This window comes from Aquarana catesbeiana, linkage group LG01, assembly GCF_042186555.1.
Source record: "Aquarana catesbeiana isolate 2022-GZ linkage group LG01, ASM4218655v1, whole genome shotgun sequence".
Classification (NCBI taxonomy): Eukaryota; Metazoa; Chordata; class Amphibia; order Anura; family Ranidae; genus Aquarana; species Aquarana catesbeiana.
This window is the reverse complement of record NC_133324.1, coordinates 168,253,358-168,271,958: the sequence shown is the minus strand read 5'-3', so window position 1 is coordinate 168,271,958 and position 18,601 is coordinate 168,253,358. Positions and strand designations below refer to the sequence as shown.

Sequence of the window (18,601 nt, the reverse complement as noted above, 5' to 3'; positions counted from 1 at the left end):
TCAAGGCTTCCTTCCACCACAACTGAGGCTTCCGACATCCAACCTGAGCCTTCCAGTCAGGAAGAAGTGGAGGAGCCCAGCTTGAGGCAGGTATAACATTGTTCAACATATTTCTAGTCAAATTAATAATGGTGTTATTATTGATCAGTAATTTCCGATTTTACGAAGTGTTTTACATATCAATAGACAGTAGTGGCCACAAATGATTGGGACAAGAATGAAAAATGCTGGGGTCAGAATGATAGTCTTTTCTATTTATTAACATTCAATTTGCAACAGTTATTAACATTCAATTTGCAACAGTCATGAGCTGAAAATTGTGTGTGATTGATGAACCAAAAACTAAAAATATGTCCCCTTTTCATACACAGGAAAGTCTCAGCCAGGAGGAGGTTTTGGAAAGTGGCAGCCAGGAGGTGGCGGGGGTAATTGGCAGCCAGGAGGTGGCCGGGCCCAGTAGCCTGCCAGAATCCCAGGTCCCTCCCCTCCCCCTTCCACTATAAAGTCCCAGGAAAAGAAGTAACCTGGAGGAGGCAGCACTTGGACTATTTCTGAATGCTACTGTGGCCCTCAGAAATCCCCCAGTCTTCAAGAGGACTATGCCTACATGCAGCCTGCAAAATGCTAGAAATGGAGGAGGGCCAACGTGATCTTACAAGCCCTAAAGAAGGGGTTGAGGGGCGAACTCACAAGCCAAAGCCACGTTTGTTCAACCATGGTTCTCCTCTTCCTCCTCCACCTCCTGCCACAACTACAACACCAGAGCCACAGCCTGCAAGGAAGTGTGGAAGGAAGACAAGAAAGTTATGGCCTGGGTTCAGTCTGGTCTGGCAAAAGATGCAGACTGTTGTATGACCACAGCCTGAGGACAGATATGTCATCTGCTGCTGTTCCTGAGCTCTTGTAGTCCTGGACCCGATTGTGCTCACTATAAGGACTCCTTAGGCCACCAATTTTGCCTGTTAAATAATTGATTTGTGCCCTAGGGTACAAAGGCTTTGCAAATTTCACCAGTTTCTCCAGCATTGCCTTCCTCTTTATTTTGTTATGACCCCTAATAAATGGCTATTTATTTTTCACAAATACTTGCCTATGTGTTTTACTTCAAAGAAGACAGTTTGTTTGTGAGTAGGCTTGCGCTGCATTAAAAGATTTAACAATTTGCAGCGTGATGAATGTGCTATCTCCATTACGAACGGTAGTTTTACCAGACCGAGCGCTTCCGTCTCGTACTTGATTCTGAGCATGCGTGGAACTTTGTGTGTCAGAATTGTGTACACATGATCGGAATTTACGAGAACGGATTTTGTTGTCGGAAAATTTGAGATCCAATGGTGCCCCTAGATGGAAAAGTATACTATGACTGAAACTACTGGATGTTGGCAAGAAAAGTCCTGAAAGTAGGCCCTCCTCCATAAAATAATTATTATTTTGTGACAGGCAGTCACTTCAGATACAAGGTGTGACATAAATTCTACAACGGTGAAAAGGTTTAAAAGAAAAAAATAGAAAAAAAGGAAACAAAATAATAGTAGCTTTTTATCAATTCAAGATATTAGAGAATTTCAATAACCAGTAAAGTGTAGAATGTACTAAAAAATAAAATATTAGGCTAAATAGTATAATAAACAATATATAAAATATAATTTTCATGAAATAACACATTGCATTCAAACTATGTGATGGTTATCAAAAGCAAGAATTTCAATAATATTAGAGTCTCTGTAGTGTTACTAGAGTGAAGTCTTATTGTAATGCCGCATGGTATAATCATACTGTATGCAAATCTTTATAATGGAATACAAGAGAAAAAGGGATATGCTGTGTCATAAATATTATCATTAGTGACTAGTAGGCTGGATCTTATTATTAATCATAAACCCAGCTTACTATCTACTGCTAATAATACTGTTTGTGGCACAATGTATTCCTTTTCCTCCTGTGTTTTATCATAACAATATGCAATATGAATGCAGCGTTAATATAAGAAACTACCTTAATAACACTACAGAAGATCATATAGTATTCAAAGTATTTCTTTTGATAAACATCACAATGTTTGGATGCAATGTGTTATAAAATGTGAATTATATTTTATGTATTGTGTATTATGGTATTCCACTTGATACTTTGAAGTTGATTTACTAAAAGCAAATAGATTGTTCATTTTATAACATTTGTATCATGTGTTTTTTCTGGATTTTTGGTTGATATTCTGTCTCTATCATTTAAAATACACCTACAGAATGATAACAATTATAGACCCTTCATTTCTTTATAAGTGGGTAAACTTACAAATTCTGCAGGGGATCAAATAATTATTTTCGCTACTGTATACATAAGGTGGTGCCAGCCATCTCTATAATCTATGTTTGTGTAGTATTGTGTAGGTTTATAACATGTGTGAATATTTGATGAAGGACCATTTTTGAGAGGCCAAATGTAACCATAAAAGATGTTGTTGTATTGATTATCAACATTTTATAATAAATTCTTAGAACATCATGTTGCTGAACTGGTATAATTAGCACTATAAACATTAGTATTTTCTCATACTCTATGCTTTCTTTTCTCAGAGAATAGGTGTAGGTACTCGCATCCCCCCCTCCATGAGGCATTGGAAGACTAACAGGCACTAGCATGATTCCCAGAGGCTCAGGAAAGGTAGAAGTTGTAGTTCAGCAACAGTTGGAGGGCTAAAGTTTGCCTACCCCTGCTTTAGACTGTACCCAGGCTTCAGGAGAAGCCTTCATGTCCAAGTGGTAAACCTTCAGCATGCCCTAGAAAACCCAAAAGGTGCTCAATTAGGCAATAAGTGGCTTCTGCATCAAAGTCGGAGCTCTGACCAGCATTCTTATGCCCCCTTCCCCATTCTATGTGCTTTACCTCTGCTTTTTTTTATTAGCATGCAAAAATAACCAATGCAGTTATCGGAATAATGAATTATATGTTAATGCAATATTAACAACCTTAAATAGTATATTTATTTATACTCTACACCAGTGTTACACCAGTGTTACAATATGGACACCTAAAGCGGTAGTAAAGTCTCTTTTAAAATATAAAATAGCACTGCATACTAAGGTAGTACATTATGACAGACTTAGTTACAAACGCAGCCCTATAGGGATGAGCTGTCAGGGCTCTGCCCAGTCTCCGGCAGTTCCATCTCCACCCAGTCCTCGTTCCAGGTTTCGCATCTCCGGTCGCTTGCTTGGCCGCGCTGATGTGAAGTCACTCCCACACATGCGCAGGGGGGTCACGTCGATATGGGAGGCAGAGCAGGCCATAAATGAGGTCTAAGCTGCGCATGTGCGGCTCAGATCACATTACCCGCTGACAGGCAGAGGTGAGGGGGGATATTTATGACAGAAGAGACCTCTAGGGTCTTTTCTGTTATAAAAAGCCTGCATCTTACACAAGGATAATAAAAACTGCTTCTTGCTACAGGAACAAGGGAAAATGCCCTAGAGCAGCGGTCTCCAAACTGCGGCACGGGGGTCTTGCCTTTATCTGGCCTTTGCGGCACTATTCCTTCCACTGAGGTGAGACACTTATCCTTCCACTGACACTAACAATGGGGCACTATTTCCCCCACTGACACTAATAATGGTGCACTATTCCTCCCCCTAATACCAAAGATGGGACACTCTTTACTCCCAGTGACTTCAGGACATTTTCTACTCCCACTACCCACAGTCAGGTCCCCCTAAAGTTTGAAGAACAATAAACTGGCCCTTGGTTAAGAAAGTTTGGAGGCCCCCACTTTAGAGACATGCTCTAGAGCAGGGGTCTCCAAACTTTCTAAAGAAAAGGCCAGTTTACTTTCCTTCAGCCTTTAGGGGGTCTGGACTATGCCCAGTGGGAGTAAACAAGGCCTGATCTTTAGTATTAGAAGGAGAAATAATTGGTGTCAGTGGGAGGAATAGTGCCCCATTTTTGTTGTCAGTGGGAGGAATTATGCGCCATCGGTGTCAGTGAAAAGCATAGTGCCCCTTTATTGGTGTCAGTGGCAGGAATAATGCTTCAAGGGCCAGATAAAGGCAAGAAGAAGGCCGCATCTGGTGACCACTGCTCTAGAGAGAAAGAGGTAGATTTAAGGGGTAAATATGGCTAACACCTAGACATAAATTTTAAGTGCTATCCCCTCTGAAAAGAACACCAAGCCCCACGGTAAGGCAGTATATCAATCTGCTGTTGTGAAAATCAGGGATGAAAAAATAAATAAATAAAGGAAGGTGATACAATTATCTAAGGGCTTTACAATTTTGGTGAGGCCATTTCTCATCACTTTTCTGTGCAGTGATTTTGTGTGCTTTATACACATAGAAACAGTAGGTGCATGCTAGGCAACTACATCTCTACTTAAGAAGCAACACATGGTCTTTGCTGCAATTTATACAATGATTAATGCTAAGATAATTAGATCTAGGAATACTTTCCCTGCACAATGAAAGATTTTATGTGATTGGATCTGATCATAGATTAATATTCCCACTTTGTAGCCATTTATCAATGGCCAGTTCACAAGCTTTTGGTCTCTTGTTCCAATCGATATGCCACCTCAGGTTAGAGATGACATTTGTATAATTCTGTCCAATGCTCGCTCTCCATTTGATAAACTCTTCCTTATTATACTGATGAACATTGTAAGATATTTTCTTGTAGTCTATAATGGACCGAAGTTTCTTCTCTATGGACAGGACAATATCAGGATACAAAGTGACCACATTTCTAAGCTCATCTGGATCAGCTGATAAATCTGCAAGACATAATAATACATCATTAAATCATGAGAATTGTGTACATTAATTATGTAGATATTACTGTGAACAATTATTTTACAATTATAGCAAAGACCTTTATCTTCCTTTAAAGTAGTTGTAAATCTCAGTCATGAAATCTGAACAAAGCATATACTGTATATCTGTAGTGTTTACTTATCTTTTTCCAAGGCTCTAAGTGTAATTTCTCTCTGGTGCTTCGTTCCTCTGTTATCAGCATGAGTCTTTCCCGACACATGCGAAAAAAATTTGTAATGGGGGAGAGAGCTCAGTCTATTCTGAACACAGCTCTGTATCCTTCCTTCGCTCCTGTTTGCTGTGTGGAGGGGGGTGTGTGCCTTTTCTCCAATCAGCTTCCACACAGTGTAACTGCAGCTCTCTGCCCCCTCCTCTGTGATACTGGCAGATGGAGAAAGATTTTAACCCGATTATACCCTTTTGAAGGAGTGTAGGGTAGAGAAGACTGCAGATAAACAAGTAAAACCTATGTAGGAGGATTTCAGTGCAATTTCAAGAGAGAGAGAATGGGGAGATGCTTTTATAAACAAAGCATTTCCCTGTTCTGCCTAGTGACAGGACAGTGATCACAGCTCTCTGTCATCGAGAACAGTGATCACTGTCCTGTGTGTTAAAGCCGAGCCCCCTAACAGTTAGAATCACTCCCTAGGACACATTTAACCCCTTCACTGCCCCCTAGTGGTTAACCCCTTCACTGCCAGTGTCATTTACACAGTAATCAATGCATTTTTATAGCACTGATCACTGTATAAATGACATGGGTCCCAAAATAGTGTCAAAAATGTCCGATGTGTCTGCTATAATGTCGCAGTCCTGATAAAAATCGCAGATCGCTGCCATTACTAATAAAATTTTTTTTTTTTTTTACCAAAAATATGTAGAAGAATACATATCGGCCTAAACTGAGGAAAAAAAATGTTTTTTTAATTATTTTTGGGGGATATTTATTATAGCAAAAAGTAAAAAATATTGCGTTTTCTTCTAAATTGTCACTCTTTTTTTGTTTATAGCGCAAAAAATAAAAACCGCAGAGGTGATAAAATACCACCAAAAGAAAGCTCTATTCGTGGGAAAAAAAGAACGTAAATTTTTTTTAGGGTACAACTACGCACGATCGCGCAATTGTCAGTTAAAGCGACGCAGTGCCGAATCGCAAAAAGTGCTCTGGTCAGGAAGGGATAAAATCCTCCGGGGCTGAAGTGGTTAACGAATCACAACTAAACTAAACAAAACAAATTTTTTCATCATGCACATGTCTAGTTTATAGAGGACAATATAATTTGTGATTTATAATATAAAGGTTTACTGGTCCGAAGAAAATAAAGGTGGATGACTGCATGCCTGCATACAAGGTAGACGCATTTCACATCACAGACACTTAATCATAAACTGCAGGTGAATATTAAGTGTCTGTGAAATGAAACGCTTTAATCATGTTCCCTCTGTGTTATGCTAGGTGCTACTGTCAAGATTTTAACCTGTTGAAATAAAGAAATTGGATTTTTTACTTCTTCAGTGTACTCAGAACAACCCAGACCTGCATCCTTTTTCTCAGGGCATTATAGCATTGGACACACCTAGAGTGGTTCATTTGTTTCTTTATCAAGGTTTACTGGTTTAGCTAAAAAGTTTAGTCCTACAGCTACACAATTTTTTTTAAACATTATCCAGCTTCCAAATATAAAACAGTTATAATTAATTTTAATTTGTGTTCTTCCTGTCCACCTCTTGACATTTTTGGCCAAATTCAGCAAAAAAACTGTAGGAGAAAAGAAACACAGAGGTTGATGAAGGCACAAGGCTCCTTTTTTTTAAGGAAACAAGAAACCATCTCTGCATTTTTTGTTTGGTGGTCGATTCAATTGAAAAGTAGCTCTGCAAATAAAGTAGACCACATGCTACCTCAAATAGCAAAGGCTAGTAGTGGAAGGGGCAGGGCTTGTACCAAAGGGCATCATAATCAAGGTCTACCTGAGGCAGAATGATGTCTATTGCAACAGAGGGAGGCCCTGTCACTGTAAGAATATAGGTAAATGTGACACAGGATTTGCATTTAGGGTTAATGGGAGGTTGAGAACTATCATTTCTATCGAAGCTGTGTTTTTGGCTTTCTCCAAATTCTGTAGTTCTGGATAGGAACAAACAATCCTGTGTCTGGGTGTGCAGGCTCATTGTGTACTCAGGTCTGAGAATTGCTCAGATCTCCCAGTCTGGAGACAGCTTCCAGTTTGGGGACTGCTTCCAGTGTGGGAGTTCGAAGGTCTCACCTGAGGTCAAGGGGCCCCTGCCAGAAGCCACGAGACAGAGGTCTCATCGAGGGTTTAGAGGGCCCAACCAGAAGCCAAGAATCAGAGGGTCCAGCCAGAAACCAGGAGACAGCAGGTCTCATTTCCAGGAGTCAGATCAGCTCCTATTGGGGGGTGGTGTCAGGAGAACCCCAATCCATATGCCAGAGGTGGGCTGTGCAGCAGGGCACTGTGACTAAAGGCTAGAGAGCCAAGTGTTCCAGTATTCCAGGAGAGCTGGACAACACAGTCAATGGGACTGGTAAGAGGAGCAACAGTGCAGCCAACAAGTGAGCCAGGTGGCTCTGTATTTTCATTTGTGCACATTGTGTGGAAGAAACCCCTGTGCGGGCAACTGATGTACATGTGAACTTTTCCTGTTAATGAATAAAAGTAGGCTGCATGCCCTAAAATACAGTTTTGAACTGGCCCAACTCATTGTAAATGCACCTACTGCTTAAGTTTATTCACTCCAATCCCACACTATATATGGCCCTGATTACACCAGTGACTTATTAAAACTAGTAATAAATAAAACTAGTAATAAATAGTAGAAATAGTGATAAAGATGCAGTGCCTTAATATAGCAACAGCAGTAATCAAGTAAATGAATAAGTTAAAGATTCCACTATAAATCATGGCATAAAAACGTGAAAGTGAAAACCACACACAAAAAATGCATACGTAAACTAACAAGTCCCTTAGCTCCAGAAATGTCCATGTATTACTGCCAACATCCAAAAAAAAGGGACATCATGTGCAACTGAGGGCAGGGCAGCCATCAGAAATTTTTGGGCCCCTTACACAGCTTTAGACCAGGGCCCCTTGCCCCCCCCCCCAAGCCTGAGCACCAACATTCCCCAGGGCTTGCCTATGGGCCATCCTACCGAATCCGCACACTGGCCACCCCACATGTATGGACTCAGCCTCCCCTCAATCATGTATATATGTCAGCCCCCTCACAGCTGTATATTTGTCAGCCCCCCCAAACCTGTATATTTATCACCCCCCCTCACACCTGTATACATGGCAGCCCCCCAACACACACCTGTATATATGATATATGTCAGTGCCCCCCTCACACACACCTGTATACATGTCAGCCCCCACACACACCTGTATATATGTCAGTTCCCCCCCACACACCTGTATATATATATCAGCCCCCCCAGACACTTGTATATATGTCAGCGCCCCCCCCACACACACACCTGTATATATGTCAGCGCCCTGCCCCCCACACACACACACCTGGCAGTAAAGAACTCAATGTCTAAAATCAATGACACGAGAACTGCAGAAACTGTGAGATCGTTTCTATACTGCACAGCACGGATCCCCTTCACCTGTCCTGCCTTCTTCTGGCTCGGGCAGGCCCCTCGGGCCCCGGGGCCCCTTACAGTTGTAACGGCTGTACCCCCCTGATGGTGGCCCTGACTGAGGGTAAGACCGCACTCACCAGCTCACTAGCTGCCAGTGCAGTAAGTCACGCTTTGGTAATTAACAGTCTCAGCTTCCACTCTATGGACATCAAGCTCCATCCACCTGAGGTCCTCTGACTCTAGCAGCAGCAGTCCACCACTGGGGGAGAGTCAGAAAAGCCCACAATGCCATTAGATGGAAAAGAAGCGCTCACGCAAGGAGCCAAATACCAGAACAGGCCAGATATAGTGTAGGTGTTATATTAAAGTGATGCACCTTTATTACTGTTATATTTAGGTTTTTTGAATGCTTACCCACTGCTAGCAGCCTTCTATTGATTATTATATTGGGCAGCACAGTGGTGTAGTGGGTAGCACTCTTGCCTAGCAGTAAAAAGGGTCGCTGGTTCAAATCCCAACCACGACACTACCTGGCTGGAGTTTGCATGTTCTCCCTGTGCCTGCGTGGGTTTCCTCCGGGTACTCCGGTTTCCTCCCACACTCCAAAGACATGCTGGTAGGTTAACTGGCTTCTGTCTAAATTGGCCCTAGTACAGTGCCTTGAAAAAGTATTCATACCCCTTGAATTTTTCCACATTTTGCCATGTTACAACCAAAAAAGTAAATTAATTTTATTTGAATTTTATATAATAGACCAACACAAATTGGCACATAATTGTGAAGTGGAAGGAAAATAATACATGGTTTTCAACAGTTTTTACAAATAAATATGTGAAAAGTGTGGCGTGCATTTGTACTCAGCCCCACTGAGTCAATACTTTGTAGAACCACCTTTCGCTGCAATTACAGCTGCAAGTCTTTTTGGTTATGTCTCTACCAGCTTTGCACACCTAGAGAGTAACATTTTTGCTCATTCTCCTTTGCAAAATAGCTCAAGCTCTGTCAGATTGGATGGAGAGCGTCTGTGAACAGCAATTTTCAAGTCTTGCCACAGATTCTCAATTGGATTCAGGTCTGGACTTTGACTGGGCCATTCTAACACATGAACATGCTTTGATCTAAACCATTTCATTGTAGCTCTGGCTGTATGTTTAGGGTCGTTGTCCTGCTGGAAGGTGAACCTCTGTCCCAGTCTCAAGTCTTTTGCAGACTCTAACAGGTTTTCTTCTAAGATTGCCCTGTATTTTGGCTCTATCCATTTTCCCATCAACTCTGACCAGCTTCCTTGTCCCTGCTGAAGAAAAGCATCCCCACAATATGATGCAGCCACCACCATGTTTCACGGTGGGGATGGTGTGTTCAGGGTGATGTGCAGTGTTAGTATACCGCCACACATAGCGTTTCGCTTTTAGGCCAAAAAAATTTAATTTTGGTCTTATCTGACCAGAGCACCTTCTTCCACATGTTTGCTGTGTCCCCCACATGGCTTCTCATGAACTGCAAATTGAACTTCTTATGGCATTCTTTCAACAATGACTTTCTTCTTGCCACTCTTCCATAAAGGCCAGATTTGTAGAGTGCACAACTCATAGTTGTCCTGTGGACAGATTCTCCCAAATGAGCTGTGGATCTCTGCAGCTCCTCCAGAGTTACCATGGGACTCTTGGCTGCTTCTCTGATTAATGCTCTCCTTGCCTGGTCTGTCAGTTTAGGTGGACGGCCATGTCTTGGCAGGTTTGCAGTTGTGCCATACTCTTTCCATTTTCGGATGATGGATTGAACAGTGCTCCGTGAGATGCTCAAAGCTTGGGATATTTTTTTTATAACCTAACCCTGCTTTAAACTTCTCCACAACTTTATCCCTGACCTGTCTGGTGTGTTCCTTGGCCTTTGTGATGCTATTTGTTCACTAAGGTTCTCTAACAAACCTCTGAGGGCTTCACAGAACAGCTGTATTTATACAGAGATTGAATTACACACGGGTGGACTCTATTTACTAATTAGGTGACTTCTGAAGGCAATTGGTTCCACTAGATTTTAGTTAGGGGTATCAGAGTAAAGGGGGCTGAATACAAATGCACGCCACACTTTTCACATATTTATTTGTAAAAAATGTTGAAAAACGTTTATTATTTTCCTTCCACTTCACAATTATGTGCCACTTTGTGTTGGTCTAACACATAAAATTCCAATAATATACATTTAGGTTTTTGGTTGTAACATGACAAAATGTGGAAAATTTCAAGGGGTATGAATACTTTTTCAAGGCACTGTATATGAATGTGAGTTAGGGACCTTAGATTGTAAGCTCCTTGAGGGTAGGGACTGATGTGAATGTACAATGTATATGTAAAGCACTGCGTAAACTGACAGCGCTATACAAGTACCTTAAATAATAATATTATTTTAGTGTTGACTTATTACATTTATCTTATTAAAACAGAAGGCATCTTTATTTCCATCAAAGAATCCAAAACACAAAGGATGTATTCCTATGTAAGATTAATGGATAGAGCTATTAAAAAAAAACAAAAAAAACTTTGCTTTAGATGGCAAAAGTATTACACCTGACAAAGTGAAATGGGCTAAAGGAAATAAATGGTATTCTGCTAAACTACTCAATAAAAAGTATCTAAACCCAAGAGGAAAAAAAATGGCAGTTTGCCATCCCATTAATCACTTGCTTACTGGGTACTTAAACCCCCCTCCTGCCCAGGCCAATTTTCAGCTTTCAGCACTGTTCCCATATAAATTTTTTTTCACACTTTCTTTTGGTGGTATTTAATCATTACTGGGGCTTTTATTTTTTGCTAAACTTTTCATACTTTATTATAAAATCTTGCAAATGGGTAATTTTTTTCCTTCGTTGATATGCGCTGATGAGACTGAACTGATGGGCGCTGATGAGGCTGAACTGATGGGCACTGATAGACTGCACTGATGGGCACTGATAAGGCGGCACTGATAGATGGCACTGATGGGCACTGATGAGGTGGCACTGGTGGGCACTGATGAGGCTGCACTGATAGGTGGCACTGATAGGTGCAATTGGAGGGCACTGATAGGTGGTACTGATAGGGGGCAATCATGGGCACTGATAGGTGGCACTTATGGGTACTGATAGGCACTGCTAGGTGACACTGATAGGCAGCACTAATAGGTGGCACTTATGAGGCACTGGTAGGCCGCACTGGTGGGCACTGCTTAGCAGTGTTGATATGCACTGGTAGGTAGCACTGGTGGACCCTGGTAGGTGGCACTGGTGGGCACTGATAGGTGGTACTGGTAGGCACTGATAGGCAGCACTGATAGGTGGCACTTATGAGGCACTGGTAGGCCACACTGGTGGGCACTGCTTAGCAGTGTTGATATGCACTGGTAGGTAGCACTGGTGGGCTCTGGTAGGTGGCACTGGTGGGCACTGATAGGTGGCACTGATAGGTACTGGTAGGCGGCACTGGTGGGCACTGCTTAGCAGTGTTGATATGCACTGGTAGGTGGCACTGGTGGGCAATGCTTAGCAGCAGTTGGTCTGGAGTGTGCGGGACCGATGTCTCGTTTACTCCAGATGGTAATCAGCTTTTTTTTTTTTTTTTGTCCTCACTGTATCAGCGTGAGGGAAAGGAAGCTGATTACCAGCTCTGTTTACATCACATGATCAGCAGTCATTGGTTGATAGCTGATCATGTGGTAAGGGGCCAGGATCGACCGCTTACTCCAATTTGTGATCAGCCGAGTCTCATAGACTCACTGATCACAGAGCGAGCCACGTGCCCCACAGCGCGGGCATCACATGCACGGGAGGACGTACATGGACGCCCTCCCAGTAATTTAGGCCCACGCTGTAGCTGTCTTTCGAATATAGCACGGGCGGCAAAAGGTTAATGTGGTGGCTGTACTAGGTTTCTTTTTTTCAGACTTTTTCTTCTTTACTTATACCTAGTGATACTACCAGTAACAAACTTTCTGTCCTAGGGTGACAATCCTCACTCACTGTACTGCATATGGAGAAGCAGTGTTTTCACCCTAGGACAAGAAGGCTGTTAAGACTACACAATACAAATGTAGAAGGAAGAGCAAGCACAGTAATGGGTACATTGCAAGTAAAATCTGGCTAGTTTAAATCAAATTATCAAAAGAGTTCTGCTCTCTGCACTCAGGAACCACAATACAAATTTAAAAATGTATAAATTAAACAAAAAGTGACTAGTGCTCATTTGCTGTGCTTATTAAACCCCCTCAATTCAGTACATATAAAGTAACTAAAAAACAGCTCAGCTTCAAGCTAACCAGCAATGTGTTTCAACACAATAATTATTTGTGCAAGCAAGGTTACAAAGTAAATGAATAAAAGAAACTGTTTCAAAACACAGATAACACATATAAACTAGGTATCCATATAACACAAATAGATGAGTAATGTCTGATGAAAAAAATATGAAAGACATCAAGGTACACTGTGTATTATATTGTTATTATTATGTTATTGTTGTGGTTATTGCTAAAAGGGGACAACGCAATCACCATTTAAAGGTTATATTTCAAAAGAGCTAAGAAGCACTTCCTAAATAGGCGCAAATGAGCTTAACCACACATCTGTCACAGAACTAATACATCTTTTTAATTATTCCCGCTTATTATGCAATTCATGCATATAAAATGAATGTATCACTAACTAAATCTGTTCATGAGTGATATAAAATGGGACAGATTAGAAAGCACAATCTTGAAAACAGTACTAATGAATGTCCCTCATTTTGTCTTATGCAGTTTACATGTAGATAATAAATTTGTCCCTAACTTGCTTTACAAAATATAAGATGCGGCATTATAGCAACTGCAAACATAAAGACGATTTTTAATCAATGCTCCAATATATCTGACAATTTGGTTGCAAAATAGACCCAAACATTCATGTTAACATTTTTGCACTTCAATTGCATATTAATAAATACGTAAGTGCTTTTAAGAAGAACCCTTGTTGATCCCCAGAGCAGTGGTCCCCAACCTCCCCAGCACTAGGAACAGCAAATTTACACTGTTATACAAGCTGTACACTCACTGCTTTACATTGTAACAAAGTGTCATTTCTTCAGTGTTGTCACATTAAAAGTTATAACAAAATATTTACAAAAATGTGAGGGATGTACTAACTTTTGTGAAATACTGTAAATAAATATAGGGGAACTACAGCACAGAAGCCACCTCCCCATCTTCATTCTAAAGGCTCCTTCACACAAGTAATACTTTCTAAAGTGCGATCCACAGTGGATCACTTTTCAGAGGGCCTTTGACAGGTGGTGAGGAGGCGAAATGCCTCCTCCTCACCACCTGATTTAAAGGAGGAGTATGACCAAAGTTATTTCACATATACTTCTCCTGTAGGTCACAGGAGTTTTTAACTGACAGCAGACTAAAATCGGCTGTCAGCTAATGTCACAGGCTTTGTATATGGTCTCTCTCTATATGGTCGGGATTCACCCAGGTACCTGGACCAGCAACTGGCTCAGCCAGACGCTCTCGCCCTCTCCACAGCCCAGCAATCCAGTGAGTGCTGGAGGGGCAGAACAGAGAGCGGTGACTGACCGTCAGCTGTGTTTGATTGCTCAGTTCTCAATGCAGAGCCAGTGGGGGACAGATACAGCATTGGATCAATGAGTATAAATCTTTGTTTTTTAAGTCCATGTTTTTCTTTTAACGCTGTAAATGCTGCACTTTCTGAGCCACGATCACATGCATTGCACACAGTTGTGGGGAGGCCCCACACACCTACGTCAGTGGCAGCAACATCTGCTGAAAGTGACATGTTGTTTAAATTATACCATGGTCATGAAGCAAAGCACCGCAACCCGAGCGGCTGCATGTCAGTTTTCAGGTAGGCAGTTAGGAGGCAGTAAAACTTCTGCTCAACTGCCAGGTTTTGCAGCCCCCCCCCACCCCGATCACACATCTAACATCTGTAGCTCTGCCATCTTCCATGGATCTTCACCTCCTGTTTTGCAATTTGTTGGACTATGGACTGAACGTCACATTCGTACCTTGCAATGAATCTTAATGCTGTACCTTGAGAAGTGCTTTTACTCAATTTAAATTTGTGAGTATAATACTTACCATTTTTTATTAATAAAATATGGTGTTAGGATAATGCACTAGGTCGTTGCGCCCTTTCTTTCTTTGTCTTGTGGTTCCAATGTTCTGTCTTGGCAGGTAGCTTGTACCGTGGGTCCTCTAGGGCAGAGGTCCCCAAGCCGCAGAGCAATGCCGGTCTGAGGCTTGTTGGGGGCCGGGCCGTGCTGCGGGGGGTGGGCAATGAGCGAGGCTGGATCTTCATTGGCGGCCACTCCCATTGCTTCCTGAGTTCTGCCTCTTGCCGGCAGTGGGGGCCTCCTGTAAGCTGCGCGTGCAGGGGATCTGAGTCCTCGTGTGGGTCTAGTGCACTGCACTGCCACCCTCCCACCATTCACATTGTTATACAAGCTGTACACTTACTACTTTACATTGTAGCAAAGTGTAATTTCTTCAGTGTTCGGCTGGCTCAGGCTCTCAGCAGGTCGCTGAGAGGCTGAGCCAGTTGCTGGGTGGATCCCGACCATATAGAGAGAGACCATATACAAAGCCTGTGATGTTAGCTGATAGCTGATTTTAGTCCGCTGTCAGTTAAAAACTCTTGTGACCTACAGGAGAAGTATAGGTGAAATAACTTTGGCCATACTCCTCCTTTAAATCAGGCGGTGTGGAGGAGGCGATTCACCTCCTCATCACCCGTCAAAGGCCCTCTGAAAAGTGATCCACTGTGGATCGAACTTTAGAAAGCATCACTTGTGTGAAGGAGCATTTAGAATGACGATGGAGAGGTGGCTTCTGTGCTGTACTGTAGCTCCCCCATAGCAGCACTTATAAATTGGACTTCAGTCTGGGGTATTGTTACAGGCAGCACAAACAGATTAGAAATGTCCTTGGGTTGGCAAACCACTGCACAGATCAGAACAGAACTGAGTGCAATGTACACTGGTTCCCCTGGGGGATTTAAAAAGAAATTTTAACTTCCAGTGACACTTATTTAATAAATGTCTCTCTTTGTTTTATTAGGGGTGTTGAGACTGGAGAATATTTTATTTTATATAACTGAAAAGTCTAAGCATGGGTAGTATGTTTACCTAAATATGTGTGGCAATAGAGTGCGTTTGAGCTAAAAAAGTGGTAGTTACAGTTGCCCAATTTTAGATTTTACATTGCTGATGGTTGAGCTGCTCGCATAAATCCCCAAATATCACTGATTTCCTTAAGCAGTGCAGAAAACCTTTATTTACCGTGTTTGTTCTAATTGTTTCTATGGCAGCTAATGTTATATAACATTTCATGGCACATACAGATATGGGTTTCATTAGGTCTAAATGATCTCATTGAGATGTACAAGATACAGTGCCTTGCAAAAGTATTCACCCCCTTGGCTTTTTACATATTTTGTTACATTACAGCCTTTAGTTCAATGTTTTTTTTAATCTGAATTATATGTGACGGATCAGAACACAATAGTCTAAGTTGGTGAAGTAAAATTAGAAAAATATATACATAAAACTATTTTTCACAAATAAAAAAAACTGATATTTGGCGTGTGCGTATGTATTCACTCCCTTTGTTATGAAGCCCATAAAAAGCTCTGGTGCAACCAATTACCTTCAGAAGTCACATAATTAGTGAAATGATGTCCACCTGTGTGCAATCTAAGTGTCACATGATCTGTCATTACATATACACACCTTTTTGAAAGGCCCACTAACCAAACACTGCCATGAAGACCAAGGAACTCTCCAAACAAGTAAGGGACAATGTTGTTGAGAAGTAGAAGTCAGGGTTAGGTTATAAAAAAATATCCAAATCTTTGATGAACCCCAGGAGCACCATCAAATATATCATAACCAAATGGAAAGAACATGGCACAACAGCAAACCTGCCAAGAGACGGCCGCACACCAAAACTCACGGACCGGGCAAGGAGGGCTTTAATCAGAGAGGCAGCACAGAGACCTAAGGTAACCCTGGAGGAGCTGCAGAGTTCCACAGCAGAGGCTGGAGTATCTGTACATAGGACGACAATAAGCCGTACACTCCATAGAGTTGGGCTTTATGGCAGAGTGGCCAGAAGAAAGCCATTACTTTCAGCAAAAAAACAAAATGGCACGTTTTGAGTTTGAGAAAAGGCATGTGGGAGACTCTCAAAATGTATGGAGGAAGGTGCTCTGGTCTGATGAAACTGAAATTGAACTTTTTGGCCATCAAAGAAAACGCTATGTCTGGTGCAAACCCAACACATCACATCACCCAAAGAAAGCCATCCCCACTGTGAAACATAGTGGTGGCAGCACCAAGCAGTGGGGATGTTTTTCAGCAGTTGGGACTGGGAAACTGGTCAGAGTTGAGGAAAAGATGGATGGTGCTAAATACAGGGATATTCTTGAGCACAACCTGCACCACTCTGTGTGTGATTTGAGGCTAGGACAGAGGTTCACCTTCCAGCAGGACAATGACCCCAAACACACTGCTAAAGCAACACTTAAGTAGTTAATGGGAAACATGTAAATGTGTTGGAATGGCCTAGTCAAAGCCCAGACCTTAATCCAATAGAAAATCTGTGGTCAGACTTAAAGATTGATGTTCACAAGCGCAAACCATCCAACTTGAAGGAGCAGTTTGCAAGGAGGAATAGGCAAAAATCCCAACGGTAAGATGTGGCAAGCTCATAGAGACTTATCCAAAGCGACTTGGAGCTGTGTGAAATCCGCAAAAGGTGGCTCTACAAATTGACTTTAGGGGGGTGAATAGTTATGCACATTGACTTTTTCTGTTATTTTGTCCTATTTGTTGTTTGCTTCACAATAAAAAACAAAACAAAACATCTTCAAAGTTGTGGGCATGTTCTGTAAATTAAATGATGCAAATCCTCAAACAATCCATGTTAATTCCATAAACATACAGGGGTAGTGGCGCAAATACTGTGGCATACAGTGTAAATGTGAGTCCAAACTAGAGTCCTTTGAGCTATATTGCTTTGGTGTGAGAGAACAGTCTCTAGAACTCAGGGCAGCCTTGCAAGGGGAGTTAAAGCAAACTCCAAAAACGTGTAAAAGAGAACAAAGAAAAAAAGCGCCTCTTAAGTAGAGCTGTATAGATTTAATTGACAAAATGCATTTAAACACTCACATGGAGGTATCTTTAAGACGGCATATTGAGGTCCAGTGGAGAGTTAGTCTACTGTATTAGCTGGCAGCATATGTATCTTCCTGTGTGGCCGTGTGCAGCTAGATCGGCGTTCTGTTGAACAGGTTACTTCCATCACTCGGGCGGAATCCAAAACGAGGTCTGGAGCGCACTCTGCAGGTCTAGGAAGAGGGCTGGAGTGCAGCGTACAGGGGGATGACGTCACAGGTATGATGCGACGCCTTGTTTCAGAGGCGCCTTTTTTCTTTGCTCTCTTTTCCATGTTAATTCCAGGTTATGAACAAAACACAAAAAATACCAAGGGGGTGAATACTTTTGCAAGGCACTATACATCAAGCCAGAAGTCCCCCATCACTGCTCTGCATGTCCATACACACACAGAACCATGGCTCAGCCCCACCCCCTCTCTCTTTTAATTGGCTCACTGGATGTGATTGATAGCAGCGGGAACCAATGGCTGGAGAAAGGAGAGTCCCCGGAGAGCTGAGGCTCTCGTGCACATCGTCGGATCGCAATGGGGATCAGGTCCGTTTTAGGGAGGGCTGCTTCACAGAAAAGTTTTTTTACCTTCATGCATAGAATGAATAAGGGTAAAAATACTTGAGCCTTTAGAACCATTTTAACCTAGGTCCCCTTGCTATTTAGAAAAACTGAGTGCTAGGGAAGTGTAATGTAACCCTCCAATATGCACCTATTGCTACTTATAAGGCCCCATGCACACAGGTCGTTAACTAACCTCTCCTGAATGCTTTTCCTCTTGTCAGCCACATTCTTATAGAAAAAATACTTGACGCGTATACAGTAAAGGCTAAACGTGGAGGGTTTAGGCACATTTAAGCACGTCATGTGCTTGGCCGTTAATTCATTTCATTGACCAGAATCGTGGCCATTGGAATGAATTGTTGTGCCTGGCGTGCGTTTAGATGCGTTTTAAAAGTGTCAGGCATTTTTTCTATCAAGACGCAGCTGCTCCT

The 18,601-nt window shown here is 42.0% G+C and overlaps 1 protein-coding gene across 2 annotated transcripts in view; it reads right to left on the bottom strand.

Annotated features, from left to right (window-relative positions):
* Positions 1–239: 239 nt before the first annotated feature.
* ARSK (arylsulfatase family member K) overlaps positions 240–18,601 on the bottom strand; it is a 93,886-nt gene continuing 75,524 nt past the window's right edge. For both annotated transcript variants that reach the window (XM_073624529.1, XM_073624530.1), the window contains one exon: positions 240–4,762. In XM_073624529.1, coding sequence (XP_073480630.1) covers positions 4,479–4,762 — 284 coding nt within the window. In that variant the 3' untranslated portion in view covers positions 240–4,478. The remainder of the gene's footprint in view (positions 4,763–18,601) is intronic.